The sequence below is a fragment of the Gobio gobio genome (assembly GCF_949357685.1).
Source record: "Gobio gobio genome assembly, chromosome: 15".
Taxonomy (NCBI): domain Eukaryota; kingdom Metazoa; phylum Chordata; class Actinopteri; order Cypriniformes; family Gobionidae; genus Gobio; species Gobio gobio.
Window position 1 is genome coordinate 25126097 of NC_137108.1, and position 19030 is coordinate 25145126.

Sequence of the window (19030 nt, forward strand, 5' to 3'; positions counted from 1 at the left end):
TTAGTGTCTCATAAATGCGACATTTTGACACAATTATGACTTTTTATATCATAAATGATTGACCAAAACATGATTTTGAAAGCTTTCATAATGTTCAGATATCTACTACCAAGTAAATGAAGGTGTCTTTTCCTCACTTCACAGCAGAGAGCAGTCTTCCCACTACTCCATGACCGTCGCAAAACCTAGTGAACTACCTAGGCTGCATTTTACGCATCTCGAAGACTCAAAACTGCATTCACTGTAGGGAGCTAACTAGTTAAAACACAGCCTGGGTGTTTTGAATGGGCGTGGCCAAGACTGCGCGATTACGACGAGCTTTTGCAGTTGAGACAAGGGAGACAACCCGGACCACATTTACTTCTTTTTTACCGAAATATCAGCAATTGGTAAGAACATATGGTTTGTCTAAATGTTACAAAGTGTATGGACTTGCGATTCTCAACACCAAAGTGAACTTTAGTCGCGTGAAATGCAGCATAGCCGCCGCTAAGGAGTAGCCAAGCATTTCCTGTTCTGTTGCTAAACGCATTACGTTAGCGCTTCTAAACACGCACACGTTGTTCATTATAGTATTCGCACCTGTTTTGCAAGTGATTGTGCTTTCGTGTCTTGGTTTTATTATGAGATATATACGGTTATTTATCGTCGAGGGTTAGTGTTTTTACTACATACAAATCATGTTGGTTTTAGTTTAGCCTTTTTTCCAGTTAGTTTTGGATTATTGATGTTTAGAAACAGATCTTTATAAGTGTATCGATTATATGAATTATATGGGAACTATTTTTTACATTATGGTATAATAAAGTTAAATAGTAGTTCCAAAGTATATACTATTTTGGAACGTAAACTAACCTGTTGCATAGCGTTATGTAGACCTCATGTGATTTTTAAAAAAAAAAAAAGAGAGAAAAAAAAAAAGAGAGAAAAAAAAGTTTGGTTGGTCAACAATTTGTGTAGAAGTGAAGAGATGTAGATGTTTTAGAGAAAGGCAATGGGAAGACCAGATTCACATGAGAGACAAACTAGAGTCATCAATAGTCCACTGAACTCATGAGATTAACTAGTGCTGTCTGTGTTTACTCAGATGTCATATCTAAAATATTCTTAGCATGTGTTGATCTAGTGGCTGTTTTCTTTCCTCAGATCTAATTCAAGATGTTTTACACCTGTGGTCCCAATGAGGCTATGGTGATCTCAGGTATGCTGCATCTGTTGAGCTTTATTACACAGTCATGTCAGTTATGTATATAAATTAGTAATGGACCTCCTAGAAGGTTAGAATAATTATACTGTATATATATATATATATATATATATATATATATATATATATATATATATATATATATATATATATATATATATATATATATATATATATATATATATATAATATATTAAAATAACTGAAAATTAAAAGCAGCTGTGACAGGATTGACACTCATCAGACTTTCGCAATAAGAGTTCTGTAGTGATTGTACGGATCAATGATGTTGTGCAAACTGCATTCTTTTTTTTAAACAATGACCAATGCAGAACTGGTTTCAGCTATTCATGTGACTTTCATTCACAGGTCAAAACAGACACAAAGTTCACTCTAATGGTTGTGATATTTTGTGTTGATAAATGCCAGTGGTTGCACATTAAGATGACTTTAATGCTCAGGGTAAAAACCCCAGCAGGCTCACATTTACTATAACAAGGTTAATGTAGTCAACCCGCACTGTACAGAGTGGCAGAAAATAAGTCACCAGCTGCATTATGTCTCTGTCGCCCTTGTTCTCTCTGTAAACAGTTGATCGGCTGCTGGAGACATGCAATGACATGCATGAGTGTCTTTGTTTATGTTGGAAATCATCCAAAGGATTGACATTGCTTTTTAAAGCGAAATACATTTTCTGCCATGATTTGTTAAACTGGAGAATTTCCTGCAATGAATGCTATGATGACAATGCATTTCTCTGTTGTTAAACTGGAAATGTGAATAATTCGTACAGTGATAAAAAAATCCCAAACTTTTGAACAAATATTTTGTATGCATTTCCTATTACAATTCCTGTTTTAAATTGCATGAAATAAATATTTTAAATTTTTTTTGCATGTAATTTAAAACATAGGAATTGTAATAGGATATGCATACAAAATATTTGTTCAAAAGTTTTGGATTTTTAAAAATGTCTTATTTTTACCCAGGCCACATTTATTTGAATCAAATACAGTAAAACTGTTATGTTGTAAATATTATTACAATTTAAATTACCATTCTACTTGAATATAAAATGTTATTTATTCCTGTTATGGCAAATCAGAATTCTAATATTTTGATTTAGATCTCAATAAACATTCCTTAGTGTTATATTTTTGTGCCGCTTAAAGGATTAGTTCACTTCAAAATGAAAATGTCCTGATATTTTACTCACCCCCGTCTCATCCAAGGCGTTTGTGTCTTTCTTTCATCAGTCGAAAAGAAATGAAGTTGGTTTTTTTTAGGAAAACATTCCAGGATTTTTCTCCACATAATAGACTTCAACGGCAACCAACCGGGTTGAACGTCCAAATCAATTCAGTTTCAAAGGGCTTCAGAGGCTCTGCACGGTCCCAGATGAGGAATATGGTCTTCGATTTTATTATGGACCATTTATCAGTTATTATCAGCCATAACATAATAAAATAATTATCGACTCGTCTGTATTTTCCAGACTTTTAATATTGGAGCGTCCCTGTTGTTGTGATTTATACACCGTTTCTGTGATATAAAATTACTCGTAACATAAAGTAAGAATTTGGACATGCCTCCCACCCGTAGCCAGTGGATTTTCAAAATTCCTCCAAGTATGCTTTTAGTCAAGTATTGAAACTTTATACCAGCAAACAAAACTCTCATCTCTTCCAGGATGTGGTCGCTCTCCTCCTCTGATGATTGCTGGTGGAAGAGTGTTTGTTATTCCCTGCATTCAGCAAATCCAGCGGTATGTATCAAATTACAATAGGAGGCTGATTATTAGAACATGTTAGTGCCTGAACACACATGCATCGGAACCATTGTGTTTAAAGGGTTACTTCAGTGATTTAGCATTAAGCTTTGTATCAGTAGAAAACTGGTAGTATATTCAAATTATGGTACTTTCCCCCCTCATATCCCCCTGAAACGAGAGATTTTATTTCTGGAAAAAATCCTCAGATGACGCAAATATCGTCATTTTAGACTATAGACTACAGGAGCTAGTTCCGCATGTTTTCAACCCACCCATAGGGGTGGGATCTCTCACAGAATGTAAATGTGCACGGCCGCTGCTGCTCGGCTCGGGCATTAATAACGGAGCGGTACGGAGCTAAGTGAGTGTTTCAACTTTTCAATGAATTCCTATGAAAGTTAAGCTTCAATAGGCATGATCTGATATGGCTAGACTGGACATGCGCCGAGAATGACTGCCGCGCTTACCTCAGCTCTTTGCTCTCTGATGAATGAAATCTGACTCCTGCGGCATTTGTGCCGAAATATACTTTTAGCCTTGGCTTTGGGAGTGGCCTTGTGGGGCAGCGAAGCAAGTGCATTCTGGGAGTTGTTGTCTTTAATCCACATGAGACAAATACATTTTCTGTCTTTTCTCGGTCTAGAAGGAACCAAATTCAAAAATAATTTTACATTTCTACTACATAAATGACCCAGTTTAAATACACATTTATCTTCCCAGCGCTGAAGTGCCCCTTTAAGCAGGTGCTGCAGTGCGAGTCTTATGTGATTCAAGAATTGACTGGGTCTCATGAATGATGGGATTAAGAACAAGAGGCGGCTCTGTGTGCAGTAAAAACGTGTTTACATTCCTCTTCACGTATACATGGAGAAAATGAATAAATCACTCATTCCTCAGAGAATACCTTACCTTCGTCCCATTTTGTAGATCACTACAGATCACTGCAGTAGTTTGTAGATCACGGTGGATGAATTTGCATTAGTCTGTCCATAATCTGATTATTAACCTACTGTACATCAACATTCACATATGTGGCGCTGTTTACACCTAGTATTAAAGGGGACCTATTATGCAAAATTCACTACAATGATGAAGAACATAAATGTGTCAGCAGTGTGTGTACACAACCGCCTTATAATGAAAAAAAATCCACCCACTCTTTTTTTAATCCCCATAATTCTTAAGCGGTGTCTCAGAACAAGCTGTTTGCAGATTCTAGCAGTGTGACGTCACAAATGCTAAGGCCTCGCCCATAACTGCTGATGGACTCTGCCTTATTAAAGGGTTAGTTCACACAAAAATGAAAATTCTGTCATTAATTACTCACCCTCATGTCGTTCCAAACCCGTAAGACCTTCGTTCATCTTCGGAATACAAATTAAGATATTTTTGATGAAATCCGAGAGGCAGCAACGTCAGGCCCAGAAAGGTAATAAAGAAATAGTTAAAATAGGCCATGTGACTACAGTAGTAGAACCTTATTGAAGCGACGAGAGTAATTTGTGTGCAAAAAACCAAAACAAAAATAACTTTATTCAACCATCTCTTCTCTTCAATGTCATTATCCTACGCTGTTCACGTGTGATGCTGAGGCAGGAGCTGGCCAATAATGAGACGGCATTCTGACGTAGAACTTGGAAGAGCTGCACTTTTTTACTATGTGAACAGTGTAGAATGATGTTGTAAAGAAGGGTTTTTGTTTTGGCTTTTTTTGCGCACAGAAAGCATTCTCGACATTGATCTTTGCTATTGATGTGATCTCATTTGAGTGACAGGTTTGCCCTCACACCAATAAACCATCCAATCAATTCCTGATCGACAAAATCAAGTCCTGCCTTACATTTGTTCTTGTGAAGCTGTTTAACGTGGCTTTACATCACAATTGGAAGAATCGGAAGAAAAGGTCGCAACTTTTGCTTCATGCCAACTTAAAAAATGCTTTATAACTGTTTTTCTTTTCTCCTAGGATCTCTCTCAATACTCTGACTCTGAATGTAAAGAGTGAAAAGGTCTACACCAGGCATGGAGTACCGGTCTCAGTGACTGGCATTGCCCAGGTTAGAGACACACACACGTCAGAGTCCTGCACGGGTCTGATTTTGTAAATCCTTACCTGCAGTGCTTAAAACCGCATCCGACCCGTTTTCCGACAACAGCACTAATAAAAATCCGCACATGACCCGACCCGCTTAAAGGGTAACTAAACCCTAAACCAACTTTTTTTAGTTAATGATCTGTAATAATGGGGCTTTATTAATGCTGTTCATTGATTCGAGTTAATGTTTTGACATTTGAGTATAAAGTGTTTTAATTCTATAAAATATGGTGTAAAACCGCCAAAGTGCTGCCCTCTTAAGGTTGAACGGTGGCTACTGCAGTTGAATTTTCCTATTGGACGTTGTGGTACATCGTGACGTAGGATGGTACCTCCAACGGCTCTCTATCCGCGCCCCTAGCACGAGCTCACCACGCCCTCAGAAATGTTTCCCCCAATCACACGATGAGAACGGCTTCACTCCAGTATGAACTGTCATATTACATGAAGTAAACATTATGAATGAAACTCACTTGACACTTGCTTTAACATCGTATTGAAGAAAATACGGTTAAATAATGCAGTTGTCAGTACACGTCAGGCTTTTCTTGCGATATTATTGCCGCCCGTCATGTGTACAGATAATTTTCATACATGAGACGCGCTTTCAAACCCTGACACGCAAGTGGTTGCCACGGACGCAGATAGATTAGGTCAGTTCTCTTGCGCGGCTGCTTCACTAGCATCGTCTGCATCGGGAGTTAACGCAGTTTGAGCAGCGGCTCGCATTGATAAGGCTCCGGGTTTGTGTCTGTTACAGACAATCCACCCTCCTCCACTTCAGGTGAAGGTAGGAGAAATGACCGCTCTGTTGCAAAGCTGGCGTCACTTCAGTCATTCTCCATCTTTGCAACTCGCGAGTCTGACAGCTGTCAAACAATCCGTCACTGCGGGTCTCAGGTGCACGCCCTCCGCTCAGCCCCGCCCTCGGTTCATCCCCTCTGTGTCCGCCGGACTCTGCCCACTTTTCCAGCATTTTTTGAAAATTGCCAGTGGGTGGAGTTAAGCTCTAAGCAGGGGTTTAGTTACCCTTTAAAATAGAACCGACACCTGACCCACACCTGAAATAAAATCAGTTTAGCATATATTATAGACACACTTACAAAAATGTTTATTGCCAGCATACTGAAGTTATTACACGACCATTAACACAAGGACAACTTCAGCCGAAGCTGTCAAACATGGTTATGTGTCCTTATCTCTACAAGGCACATTTAGTTCTGTCCCCTTTTGAAAAATACTGTTCGATAGAACTGCTTGTGCTTGGTTTGTTACCACAGTTATCTGCGTGCTTCCTCAGCGATGAAGTTCCACGTTTGCGGCTATCTTTTCTTCAACTCCTCAGGATCCATCTCGACGACTGCAGTGCAGGCAGATCGCGCGGGCTCGGTTGTGATTCTACTGGGAGGGCGCGCGCACAAACTGATATGGATAAAAATTTTATCAACTTGAAATACAGGCATTGCATATTTTTGTAGATGTGTTCCTAAAAATATGCATATATATTTTTTAGGAACACATCTACAATATAAAAATATATTCTTTTGCATGTGACTGTTTTAGACCTGTGTTTCTCCCTTGTCCGACCTGACTCGCACCCGTATCCGACACATTTAGGATGTTTTTCACCCGTTTCAGCAATATTCGCAGGTCACCCGTTGCCCGTGCAGGACTCTTGACACACATAATAGTCATCTGTCACATCAGTTTTACAGTCTTGAGTCTTGCTATTTGTGTGTTCTGCAGGTGAAGATCCAGGGTCAGAATAAAGAAATGCTGGCTGCAGCCTGTCAGATGTTCATGGGGAAGTCCGAGACTGAGATTGCTGAGATTGCCCTGGAGACCCTTGAGGGACATCAGAGAGCCATTATCGCCCACCTGACTGTGGAGGTACTGTGAGATGCTTAAAGGTCCCATGGCATGGATTTTTTAAAATTATTTTATAATGTTTCCTGAGGTGTACTTATATTGTTAGTATGGTTTTTACATTAAAAAATGTCATAATTTAGAAATAAAAGGCATTTTTTCTATACTGATATTAGCCCTCTGGCTTGAATGCTCTGTTTGAAGGGGTGTGTCTGCTGTGAGACTTCAGTGAAAACGGCCACTGTTGTGATTGGCTGACATCTTTGCATTTTAAATGAGTATTAGATTATGTGGCGGAGTGGCCGTGGTTTAGCGAGGTCTGCTGCAAGCGCTGACAGAGGCAGAGAGAGACGGACTGGGCACTTGTGGACCAGAGAGACGGAGAGCTGGGGAAAGATAGCAGAGAAAGTTTTATTGTACCGAGTTGTTGAGAGCGCTGTGAGCACGAGTTTATTTTGTTTGTATCTTCGAGTTCTGAATAAACACAAGTCCCAGTCACGCGACCTTGTCTTCCTCCTTATTCTACGAACTTTGTAACATGTGGAACCCCTCTAAACCCACTAAACTACTTTTTTTTTTTAACCATCACAGCCGTTGAGATGAACCAATCGTCAAAGTGTTGATTAAAGCATTATTTTTTAGATCTTTTCCCATCACATGAACGGCTGCAGTGATGAGCAGTCTTGTTGATCGCGTGAATGCAGTAATCTCGTCATTGCAACGTTATTTCTCTCACAAAATGCTTTGACCACAACTAACAGCAAACATGACATCTACATGACTACAGTAAGAGCTTTGTTGTGCAGCATAACAGCGTCATTCATTATAACGGCAGTTTGGACAAGTGTGCAGATTGACAGATCCGAGCATTATAAAGAGTGTTCTTTGATCGCTCTCTGTAATCATTTAAATAATGGATTTGTTTCATGCTACTAACAGAAACGATGTGAAGTTTACCGTTTTAGTCACTGGCTTGATTCACTGATGCATTACGCTTAGGGCATCAAGACGGCCAGCGACGGGACTGACAGTATTAAACGATTTAGAAAGAAAGTCTGTGTGAACTTGAATGATTAGCTACACATCAGAAATCACCGATCAGGCATTAATGAACACCGTTACTCACTGTTTGTGGCGGTGCTGTCATGAGACCTTGAAAGAGCTGTTTGTAATCTGTATCAAACACGCACACAATGGAAAAAACAAGCTTTTTATAAGAACATTTCAAAGAGGACTGGAGGGTTTTAGCGCTGAAATAAACAAGCAACCTCGGATGACCGAGACACGTGGTTTGCCATTTGTTATTTATTGTGCAATCTCTCATTCCTTCTCTCTGTAGGAGATCTATCAGGACCGTAAAAAGTTCTCAGAGCAGGTTTTTAAGGTGGCTTCCTCTGACCTGGTCAACATGGGGATCGGTGTTGTCAGCTACACGCTCAAAGATGTGCATGACGATCAGGTGATGTTATGCCCCTCACACCCTAATAAACACTAGAATAGAAAGTTCAAAAGAACAGCATTATTTGAAATGGCAATCTTTTTGAACATTATAAATGTCTTTACTGTCACTTTTGATCAATTTAATTATTCCTTGTTAAATAAAAGTATGAATTTTTTGTCCAAGAAATCTTACTGACCCCAAACTTTTTAAAGAGTAGTGTATATTCGTAATAATGCATACACCTTAGTATGAAACTCATCCGGACTCTCTCACAGGGTTATCTAGTCTCGCTGGGTAAAGCTCGTACTGCTCAGGTGCAAAAAGATGCTCGTATCGGTGAAGCTCAGTTCAAGAGAGATGCGGTTATCCAGGTGAGACTTATCATATTCCTGTTGTCATTAAATGGTGTTGGATACAACTAAATGTGTTTGCTTGTGTTTGTGTGTGTGTGTAGGAGGCTCACGCCATGCAGGAGAAGGTCTCTGCTCAGTATATAAATGAAATTCAGATGGCTAAAGCGCAAAGAGACTATGAGCTGAAGAAAGCATCCTATGACTACGAGGTCAACACCAAGAAGGCAGAGTCTGAAATGGCCTATCAGCTTCAGGTACCAAATGATATTCAACTTGGTTTCCATCTGGTAAAATGAGGATTGCCATTCATATTTTTAGAAATTTCATGAAAAATGCCTTAGTTGGATGGTTGTTGTTTTTCATGGGGACGTATAGTGATTACATGGGATAGTTGGTTATTTTATTGCAGTCCAAATCCAAAATATCTATCACATGTGAAATTCTCAACAGAATTAACTACTTTTTTTTTTTTTTTTTTTTTTTTTACAAACTCTGTAATAATTTACTTGCCGTCCGAATCCACATCTCTGGGTGTACAAGAAGGGATCAATCCAAAGGTCATTTTGTAAATCCTTTTTCACCACCAGTGTTGGGACAAGTTACTTTTAGTAAAGTAATGCATTGGAATATTAGGTACAAATTATGTACGCAATAAATTATGTACTTACAGTCACGCTCACTGTAAGCAAGGGTCTGAAGTATAAAAGTAAAAATCGAAATATACTTTGGGCTTAAGTCACGTCTACTGACATCCACTGTCATTCGAATTAGGTGGCCAAGACAAAGCAGCGTATCGAGGAGGAGAAGATGCAGGTTCAGGTTGTGGAGCGTACGCAGCAGATCACTTTACAGGAGCAGGAGATCACCCGCAGGGAGAAGGAACTGGAGGCCAAGGTCCGGAAACCAGCCGATGCTGAGAGATACCGTATTGAGAAGATTGCTGAGGCAGAAAGGTGAGGAACTGATGCAGTGATACACAAACATCAAGATCCAAAGGTTTTGCTTTTTGTCTACTTTAACACACATTTGCGCTTTGCTGGAAGCAAATCTAAAGAAAAAAACTGATGGCTTGGTATCATCTCGAAAAACCATTTCATCTTCTCTAATCTAACAGGCTTCAGTTGATCATGGAGGCAGAAGCTGAGGCAGAGTCCATCAGAGTGAGTTCATGAATCTCTCTACACACTTGTTTTTCCATCAGTTACAATGAGCGTTACTGTTTGCATAAGACACACCTTGCATGACATTTAAAGCATAATCGGAAAACAAACTGGTGGGACATAATTTCAAACAAAATCAAGTCAAAGCAAAATTGATTTTTGGTTCGAATCAGCTTGCCAACACCTTTGAACTACCATTGGTCCATGGCGATTACATAATAGGTAGGTGTGCTCTGTGGCACCGCCTACTTTGACATGGAAATCTTCTCCAGTTCATTTCTTCTGTTCAGTCTGTTGAGGTCATGACACAAGTAAAAACAAACACACTGGAGAGCCGCTTTGTTGAAGAAATTGAAGTTGTACTTAAAGTCCCTGTAAAGTCAAAACTAAACATGTGTTCTGTGTTTCTCACACCACAGATAAATGTGTTATTAACCACCCAGCCAAATTTGAATCATAACAAAATCCGGGAAGTACATAAAATAGCTTATCAAAAAAATGAGCAGCATTCTCTGCTCTCAAACGCTGGGGGTGTGTCCGCTGTCGGTGCCGAAACCACGCCCACTTGCGGGAAAGCGGCAGTAGCACACAAGACAACACTCACTGATCACGAGCGTCTATGATCACGACGCACCAGATGTCGGCGGGACGGGAGGATGAATGCCTGGGCGGGGGATAGTCGGTTCTGCAGCGGATTATCAGTGAATCCCAGTTGTCTCCGGTGAAAGTTTGTAAAACGATCCGGTGTAAAGTCACTGCAGAGGTAGGTGTCGGTGATGATCCTCAGCTCTCCATCAAGGTTGCTGTTCACAAAATTAATCCACTTCTTCATCGTTTTTGTTTTGTAAGCTGTTATGTAAGTTGTTGACTATAGTAACTAACAGTACTGACAGTAACTCGCGATCGAACTGATGCGAATGTGCTCTAGTTATGATCGTGTTAGGGGAGGAGCCAGCCCCGCCCAGAAAATCCTGAACACAGCAACGGTGAAAAACTGTTTAACGGTCTAACTTCTGAATTCAGTACTTCATAGTTCACAGTCTTTGTAATGTGTTTCAGCAATACATTTCTAACATTTATAATGTGTTTAGAAACAAATCTCAGAATTGCCTTTACAGGGACTTTAATGAACGCGACACTGACATTATTTTTTCATGTTTATTACTGTAAAGCTACTTGCTTTGAAGCAAAAAAAGTATAAAGTGCTATATAAATAAACGTTACATGACAACTGCAGTGCCAAATTGCAGAGCTTGTGCAAACATCTACATCGCTGTGATTGGATGCTTTCTTAACTGGGTATTTCAAACTTCTTTTCACTCTTAAGCGAAGAACGAAAAAGAACTTTGCCGTGAGTATATCAGGGCCTTTAGACTCTTTAACACATGTTTCAGATGAGGGGAGAGGCAGAAGCCTTTGCCATGGAGGCAAAGGGTCGGGCTGAAGCCGAGCAGATGTCCAAAAAGGCGGAAGCCTTTAAACAGTACAAAGAGGGAGCCATGGTGGACATGCTGCTGGAGAAACTCCCACTGGTTAGTGCATCTGAACTTCTAAATGTCCTTAAATAAGTTCAATGATAAAGATCACTTAATAAAGTTAAAATGCCATTTGTTCTCCACTCCTAGATGGCAGAAGAGATCAGCAGGCCACTCTGTGAAGCTCAGAAGATCACCATGGTGTCCAGCGGTGGGTCAGAAGTGGGCGTTGCTAAGCTGACAGGAGAAGTTCTGGAAATCATGACTCGCCTGCCGATGGTAGTGGAGAAACTGACTGGAGTGAAGATCTCTCAGGTGACCACACGCACGTCTAGCTAATTGGCTATTCACTATAGATGTATAAACATAGATGCCTCAATAGCGGGTGTTTTTATGGGCCACTATATGTAAGCTGTCTGCCATATTGGAACGGTCAAAACACCAGTCCGTGAATGCTCGAGAGCAAGTTTACTTAGCATCTGCAATCATAGTTTGACGCATATATGAATATCTATATCTGCAAGGCTTCAGCATTTTCCTTAACTAACACAATACAACAAGACAAAGCCGTCAACTAATGCTGGGTACACACAAAAATATTTTTTAACTCTTATAAGTCCACTTATAAGACCAAAAACATGACGATAAAGCCTGCCTGTGAACACGGGAAATCTCGCATCAAAACATCTCAAACGTGACTTTAAAGTAAACAAACATGGCGGACGACTGGCAAGAAGAAATCCCACTTTGTCTAGACTGCTTTTTACAGGAAATTTGTGGGGGGGAGGGGGAAGTAAAATGTTTAGAGGAAGTCATGGAGAAAATGAACTTTACATGTTACAGCGCAAGCTGGAAGCAAGTCTTCCATCAGCTTGCTTTCTGATTGGGTATTGTTTAGTTTCACGCGCTCTGGAGATTATCACGTGAAACGAAACGAAGCACTTGTGTCCTCGGGGTTCCTCCCACACATCACAGGATTTCTGACTATAAATATTGAGCATGTTGAATATTTATGATTTGAGATCAGGGCGGCTCCGACGTTCTTCCGATCAGGTTCAATCACTCTTAACACGCCTCACACTACAGGAAAATCTGGACTTTACCTAGGATTGTCCTAGAAATCATCCCAAAATCGCCCCGGTTATCTTTTCGTGTGTACCCAGCATAACACGACATTGAAAAGTTACCATAGTAAAAGTAAAAACATTAAAAAGTACCATAGTAAACTTGTCATTTTGAGTTAATACATATAAAAACACAAACCAATACATTCTCACCTGTGAAAGGTTATCCCGTTTCTTCGGGAATTTAAATCTAGTTGGTTTCGCAATCAGAAGCTGTTCAATGTTATGGCATCATTGATCCTAACTGTGAGTGATGACACGCTGACCGTTTCAAGATGGCGGGTGCACCGACATGTCGGTTAAATGTGGCATCTACGTATACATGTCTATGCACTGTAGTGCTGGTAGTCAAGAGGCATTCCTTTTTGACTGTAGTATCAATATCTGCATTCCTGTTGGTAGTTGGCATAATTTTCAGTTGCCTCATCAGCATTCTTTTTCACTTATGTCACCGCTATGACCAACTCTCATCGAAAGTGTAGCTAGGTAATATAGCTTAAAAAAAGTTAACATTCATACTTTAATATAATCAATGAAATATAATTATAATCTCATATACAGGGATGGATTTTTGCCGGGGGGAATTTCCCCCATCTGGTCTAAATATCCCTGCTTCTGCTAAATTATTTTTATACCTAGTGGGGATAAAATGTATGCCCCCTCAACAGTAATCAATGCTACTTCACCAATACACCCAAATAAAATATATCAAATAAAGATATGCAAATGCATGTTTAAACCTCAAACAATAAAATCAGAACTAGCACTTCTGCTCCTGTGATGAGAGATGACATGCACGTTTAAGTTATGCTCCTGGTTCCAGTGGCCATGCACGCCTTTTCAAAATGTCACAACTCGTTCTGTATGAAATATTAAAGTTATAAATATATAAGAGTGTCGCAATGCATTGTTCTAAAATCGAGTTTTATTCTGGCATGTTGACTTAGTGCCGCGCCTTCACTTGGATTTATTTCTCTCATAACAGCTGAAAGGACTTAAAATGCTGTTGTTTTGTTATACAGATACAAATAAATAATTTGAACCTGTAAAAGCCTACTTTTATTCATGTACACTCACAATAACAACAAAATGTTGTGATTTTGTAAAATAAAGTAAACAAACATGCGCTTTGTCATATCGCTCTCTGGGAACTGCCCGTCACCAAAATGAACCGAAACTCTTTAGGCTACTTGCCTCAGTCACGACAAGAAATATGTCTATAGAAAGCTTGAAATGTGAACCAATGTTCTCTGAATATGTAATCCGTATGCAACCAACGAGAGGTACAGAGGTAATCTGCTCAAACGTAGATGTTTATAATGTGTACGAGCGCTTCCCAAAGAAGAAAGGACTATAAACTGTAAATTGCTCTGAATTTAAATGTAAAAATGTATTAAGAATGTATTTGTCAAAATGTTCCTATATTATTGTTTCACTATATTTCATAATTATTCTATAAATGTTACTTTAGTTTAACAAAAATACCCATGGTTCGTGATTTTATTTTCATGAATTAAAAAATATATATACATTTATTTTATTTAAAAAAATGTACAAAAATGTTGATTATAATTGTATTGTAATATAATAAAATAATGTTGATGTAATGCAGAATTATTTACATTTTATATTAATTATTTATATTCATATGCACCTGTATGACAATACATAATATCAAACAGCAGTGTTTACCAGTATTTTTTACTGAAACATTTCAATACATGAAAAATGTCACAGAGGGACATTTGAGTGATGACACAACCCAATCCTTACATTGACATTTACAATTGCGATTTGATCTCATTCATGGATATGTGTCAAACTTAACAACTTTCACAATGTTTTGGCTAATGTTTAAATCAGAGATGGTAATACATGTATATTAAACATAATGCCTAAATAAATAGCACATTTAAATATTTACAGTAAATCTAATTGATCACATTAAATATTTTGGTATTACATTGCTGTAAAACACCTGGTTTTCACTCCAGACACACTAAATGTGGACGCTTTCTTGTCTTTTTTTTGGCCAGGCTGGTTTAACCCGAATGGGCTAATGGAGTTCATGAAGAAGGATTGAAGTCTGATCAGTTCTGAATGTGGATCTCAGCGCTTCCTGTGTGTGTGCATGTGTGCATGCCTGTGTTTGTACTGAACTTAGAACATTGAGGTCAATTTTTGTTTTGTTTTGTGTAATCCACCATTTGTAACTTCAGTTTTTATATTCTATTGTGAATTACATGATTTTATCACATATATTATAATTTTATACATTTATAAGGTGAACTACATCTACTTTAGAGCCTCTGTTAATAGTGAATATTCAGGGAAGCAGGGCTGATCTTTTAATTTTTGAATCGTTTCTGTCTGTTAGCGCCACACGCCTGTTGAATCTGGTTCAGTTCCTTTCAAAAACTGAAGTGCATTCTAGACCAATGCATGTAAATTCACCTCAAGTGCATTATTGAAGCCATAGTCCCCATGCATAATGCCTTCCGTATCCAGACACTAAAATATGTCGCTTTATTCTTGCCTTTTTTTTTTTAAACTTATGTTCTGCGAATATATTGTCCAAAGGTTTAAGACTTTTTCTTTTAAACAGTGGCAAAGAGTTTGCAGACAAATTATTTTGAATTTAAGTCTGTTACTCTTCAGACGGGTTACGTTCCCTTAAACAGGCCTGTGTGCTCAGTGAAGGCATTTTTACAGCAAGTTGAAAAGTAAGAGGGGATGGTAAGTGAGTAAAGAGAAAAAACCTGATGACTTTGAAGTTGATGAACAAACAGGAAAATGAAGAAGAGGAAACCCGTTAGGTTTTTAACGCAGGTCACAAGCATGTCTTTGTGCCCACAGAAACTCAAGTAAAGGCTGGTTTCATTTCTCGTATCGTTTGCCAATGGTTGCAAAAAAAAGTTTTACTATGCTGTTGTGTACTTCACACTGAAATCAACTCGACATTACCAGAGTAATGTAAACCTATGCATGTCCAGTTTACGCCTTCAAAGTGCCTCAAAGCGACCTTTTTACTTCCTCAATCCATCAAACTGACAGCTTTATAAACAATGCCTGCTCTGGTCTCTAGTGTTTCAGCATCAGGAACATAACTGTGACATGTCATGTGATTACTTCCTGACCTTAATAACTAATTTCATTCAGAATAATTACTTTTTTTTTGCCATTAGTTTGTTTTCATTGGCTTAAAGCCTCATTGTTAATATATTTAACAAACTTATCCCAATATTTGCCTTACTGTATGTCCAGTGGTGATGTAGATACTTCACCTTTAACTGTAGATCTATATATCCAGGCTGAGATTTATACATATGATTATAAAGTATGTACGGTTTAAAATGAACAATAAACTTTAAACATGTGCTGTAGTTTGTATGTTTGCACAAATCTAGTGTTTTGAATACGAATGCTATTGTGTACAACTCAAACTTTACAAATTGTAAATGAAAGCGAGGAAAAGATTTGACTTTATTGGAAAAGGTTACTTTATTAAAACACCTACAAAAATAGACAACACCGGCAATGACACTGACTAACACAGGCAGGGAGTCTAAAACGGAGACGGACAGAACTGATTAATAACAGATAGCAATATTAATGAAGAAAATTATGTCCCATGAATTATTTACATTTTTCATTATTTAAGAAACATGAATAGCTGAGGACAGAACATGCCCAAAACTATATTTATAAAAATACAACAAAAGTTCAGGCCTCAGTGTACCAAAAAAAAAAAGGTTAACGGTCATTCAATTAGCATAATCGGGCAAGGCAACATAACCGTTTGGGAATCACATTCTTCTGTGTATATTACAGTAAATGTTATGTATGTTGCTCTCTCTACCCCACCTACGTACACAGTCTTCCTCTTAAATGAGGATGAGGTGGCGTCACCACACCAGTTTCAAGTTACATGTACAGTCTGCAGTCACTGAAACCACCACTGAGATTAAATGCATTTGCGTACTGTAGCTTTAAGAGAGTTTCTCTGCAAGTGTCCCTCAGGTTTACATAGTAAATCCAGGACAAATGCTTTGGTTATTTTTCTATTTCTCTTTATAAACAATACATTTCTTATTGGTATAAATTTACATTTCTGTGGCCATTCCGCTTGTTTTTTTTCCCCTCTCTTTCTCTCACTATGTACTTTCCAGGCCCATTCGTTTCAATTTCTGTCATGTCCAGGCTCATATCGAGTCCCATCAAATAGTGCATTGGTAGTACATTGCCATACATCCCATTCAAAAGAGTTTTTGAATTCAAAAAGGCTAGTTTAACCCAGCACATACTGGTACCAACAAGTTCATGATCTGAGTTCCACTTCGTTCAACTCCGTCCACGTAATGGCAGATCAAATTACAAAACTCTCTAGTCATTTTCTGTGCCATCACATTCACACTTAAGGCCAGTTTCACAACAATTATAACGATAACTATATTGGCGTCCACAGCAACGGATAACTGTATTGCACGCAACATTAAGTTATGTCGTCTGCTGCTTTAAATGCTCAAGCTCTTTAAACTTGTGTGGATTCTGATATGCTTTTATCAGCTGACAAAAAAAATTATAATCTGAAAGCGATTCCTCTGTGCTGTTAAAGTTGTGGTGTGGACTTCCCTATTCACACAGAATTTGAATATTACAACTTTATAGTTCTAGTTATCTTCCTGAATGTGGACGGGCCATGAACAATATTGTTGGAATCAATTTTCAAGCTGATGAAAGAGACAAACATTGACAGCCATCCTCTTTCCTTAAAGAGATTGTGCATTTTAAAGCAATAGATGACAAAACCACTGCGTGAGGTTATAAACATAATGTTATGTTCCGTTGGTGTAGACGCTAATATAGTTATCTTTATGGCCATCGTTTCTGGTGTGAATGGCCCTTTACAGTTAATGAAGGGAGAAGTGACCGTAAACATTGAGATAGCTGAGCAAAGGCCCATTCACACCAAGAATGATAACTATAACAATAACTATATAAGCATCCAGTCCACACCAATACACAATTACATTCTGTTTAGTGTAAGAACCTGCCACTTTAAATGCACGCCAATCACAATCCAGCTGGAAAAAAGTGATTCCACCAATATCGTTTTCTGTCATAATTCAAGCTCTGGTGTGGACTTTCACAGATTAGAATGATTATTAAAAATGTATATGTATAAATTTGTGTTTATATGTTATAGTCATTGGTGTGAATGAGCCTAAAGAGACCATTTATGTGCAGACCATATATATCCACACTCTAATTCACCGCATTTTGACAATATCGTGTCATAAGCCTGTTGCACACCTTGTATTATATTTGAAAACACTGGAAGCTCTTCAGCGTTTGTTTTTGACATTCATTGAACTCCAAGAGTGACGATTCGTGAATTTGCCCCTGTATGGGATTCCGCCGTTACAATGATTCAACAAAACCTCATTTCATATCATTTAGAAGAAAATGTCCCACTCAATGTTAATGTTTAGTGATGATGAATTACCCTCCACCACAAAAAAAGACATGAAAAACTGTCTGATACATCCTCGGATATTCTACATGACCATGAATGGTAGCAAAGTTAAAATGTTATTCACTATTATTACTTAAAATGCAAGTAGAAAAATGTCTGTATTTCTTCTATAGTATGTGTTCATTTGCATAATCAGTAATTTGTCAAATGCTGCCTGAAGAGAACTACGACTAAATAGACAGTTTGTAGAGCCGTGTGCTTTTGTGCCGCCTGTCATCTAGCTATAAAAACCCTCCACCAGTTCCTATGATAATGTTTCGAGATCTATTCAGTGTTCAGGGAATGAAGAGACAGATTTGATACACATTTCACCAGGACCAGGATTTAAGGTTCAGAGGCCAAGCAGCATTTTATCCCAAATTCTTTTTCATTGTATTCCTGTTAGACCATTGTCAGAGCTTAGTCTTCCGTACCGTACCGAACCTCACAGAACACAAAAGACTAGTTTCACAGCAAGAAACGCTTACACAGAGGTTTCTTTCTCAGGTTCTTAAAGAAAATATAAGCCAGAGTAAAGCCATTTCTGTGGTGCATTCTGGGAAATGTGAGCTCTGTGAAACTAAATACTGTGGAATAGTGATATGACAAGTATGAATAGTGGGGGAACAGTGAGCCTAAAAATGAGTTGGGGATAAAATGTTGCTTGAAGAGTTCAGGATAAGGGATTAAAAGCGGGTCATTGAGAGGCACCGAACCTGCGGCTTTTGTTCGCCCCAACCCACTGATCAAAAAATACACTAATTTACATAAGAGTGCTTAGCCGTGTCTGCTTAAAAACACACCACCAATCTGTGGTCCACACACACACTTTCTTACATTCCTCCTCTCTTCATCTTTGTCACTCTCTAAACCATGTTCATGGCGTCTTCGGTGAGGAAGGAGTGAATGTATGCAAAGGAAGGCCGTAGTTTACAGTCTCTGTTCCAGCAGCTTAGCATCAGCTCATACAAACCCTGTGGGCAAACAGCCGGGCGAGACAGGTACACCTGATGAAGAGAGAGA

General features: G+C 38.6%; 2 protein-coding genes across 5 annotated transcripts in view; one reads left to right on the forward strand and one right to left on the reverse strand.

Annotated features, from left to right (window-relative positions):
- The first annotated feature begins 164 nt into the window (after positions 1-164).
- Positions 165-15869, forward strand: flot1b (flotillin 1b). The gene is made up of 13 exons (XM_079837626.1): positions 165-389; positions 1147-1201; positions 2897-2972; positions 4945-5035; positions 6820-6963; positions 8279-8398; positions 8656-8751; positions 8835-8987; positions 9505-9686; positions 9848-9893; positions 11288-11425; positions 11519-11683; positions 14529-15869. The coding sequence occupies exons 2-13, from the start codon at positions 1159-1161 to the stop codon at positions 14550-14552; spliced, it is 1278 nt and encodes a 425-aa protein (XP_079693752.1). The 5' UTR covers positions 165-389; positions 1147-1158; the 3' UTR covers positions 14553-15869.
- Positions 15870-15953: 84 nt separating this feature from the next.
- The window catches only part of ddr1 (discoidin domain receptor tyrosine kinase 1), a 56465-nt gene continuing 53388 nt past the window's right edge, over positions 15954-19030 (reverse strand). For 2 of the 4 annotated variants that reach the window (XM_079837623.1, XM_079837622.1), the window contains one exon: positions 15954-19014. In XM_079837623.1, the coding sequence (XP_079693749.1) occupies positions 18874-19014 (141 nt within the window). In that variant the 3' untranslated portion in view covers positions 15954-18873. The remainder of the gene's footprint in view (positions 19015-19030) is intronic. The other 2 variants (XM_079837625.1, XM_079837624.1) reach the window with 1 other exon arrangement.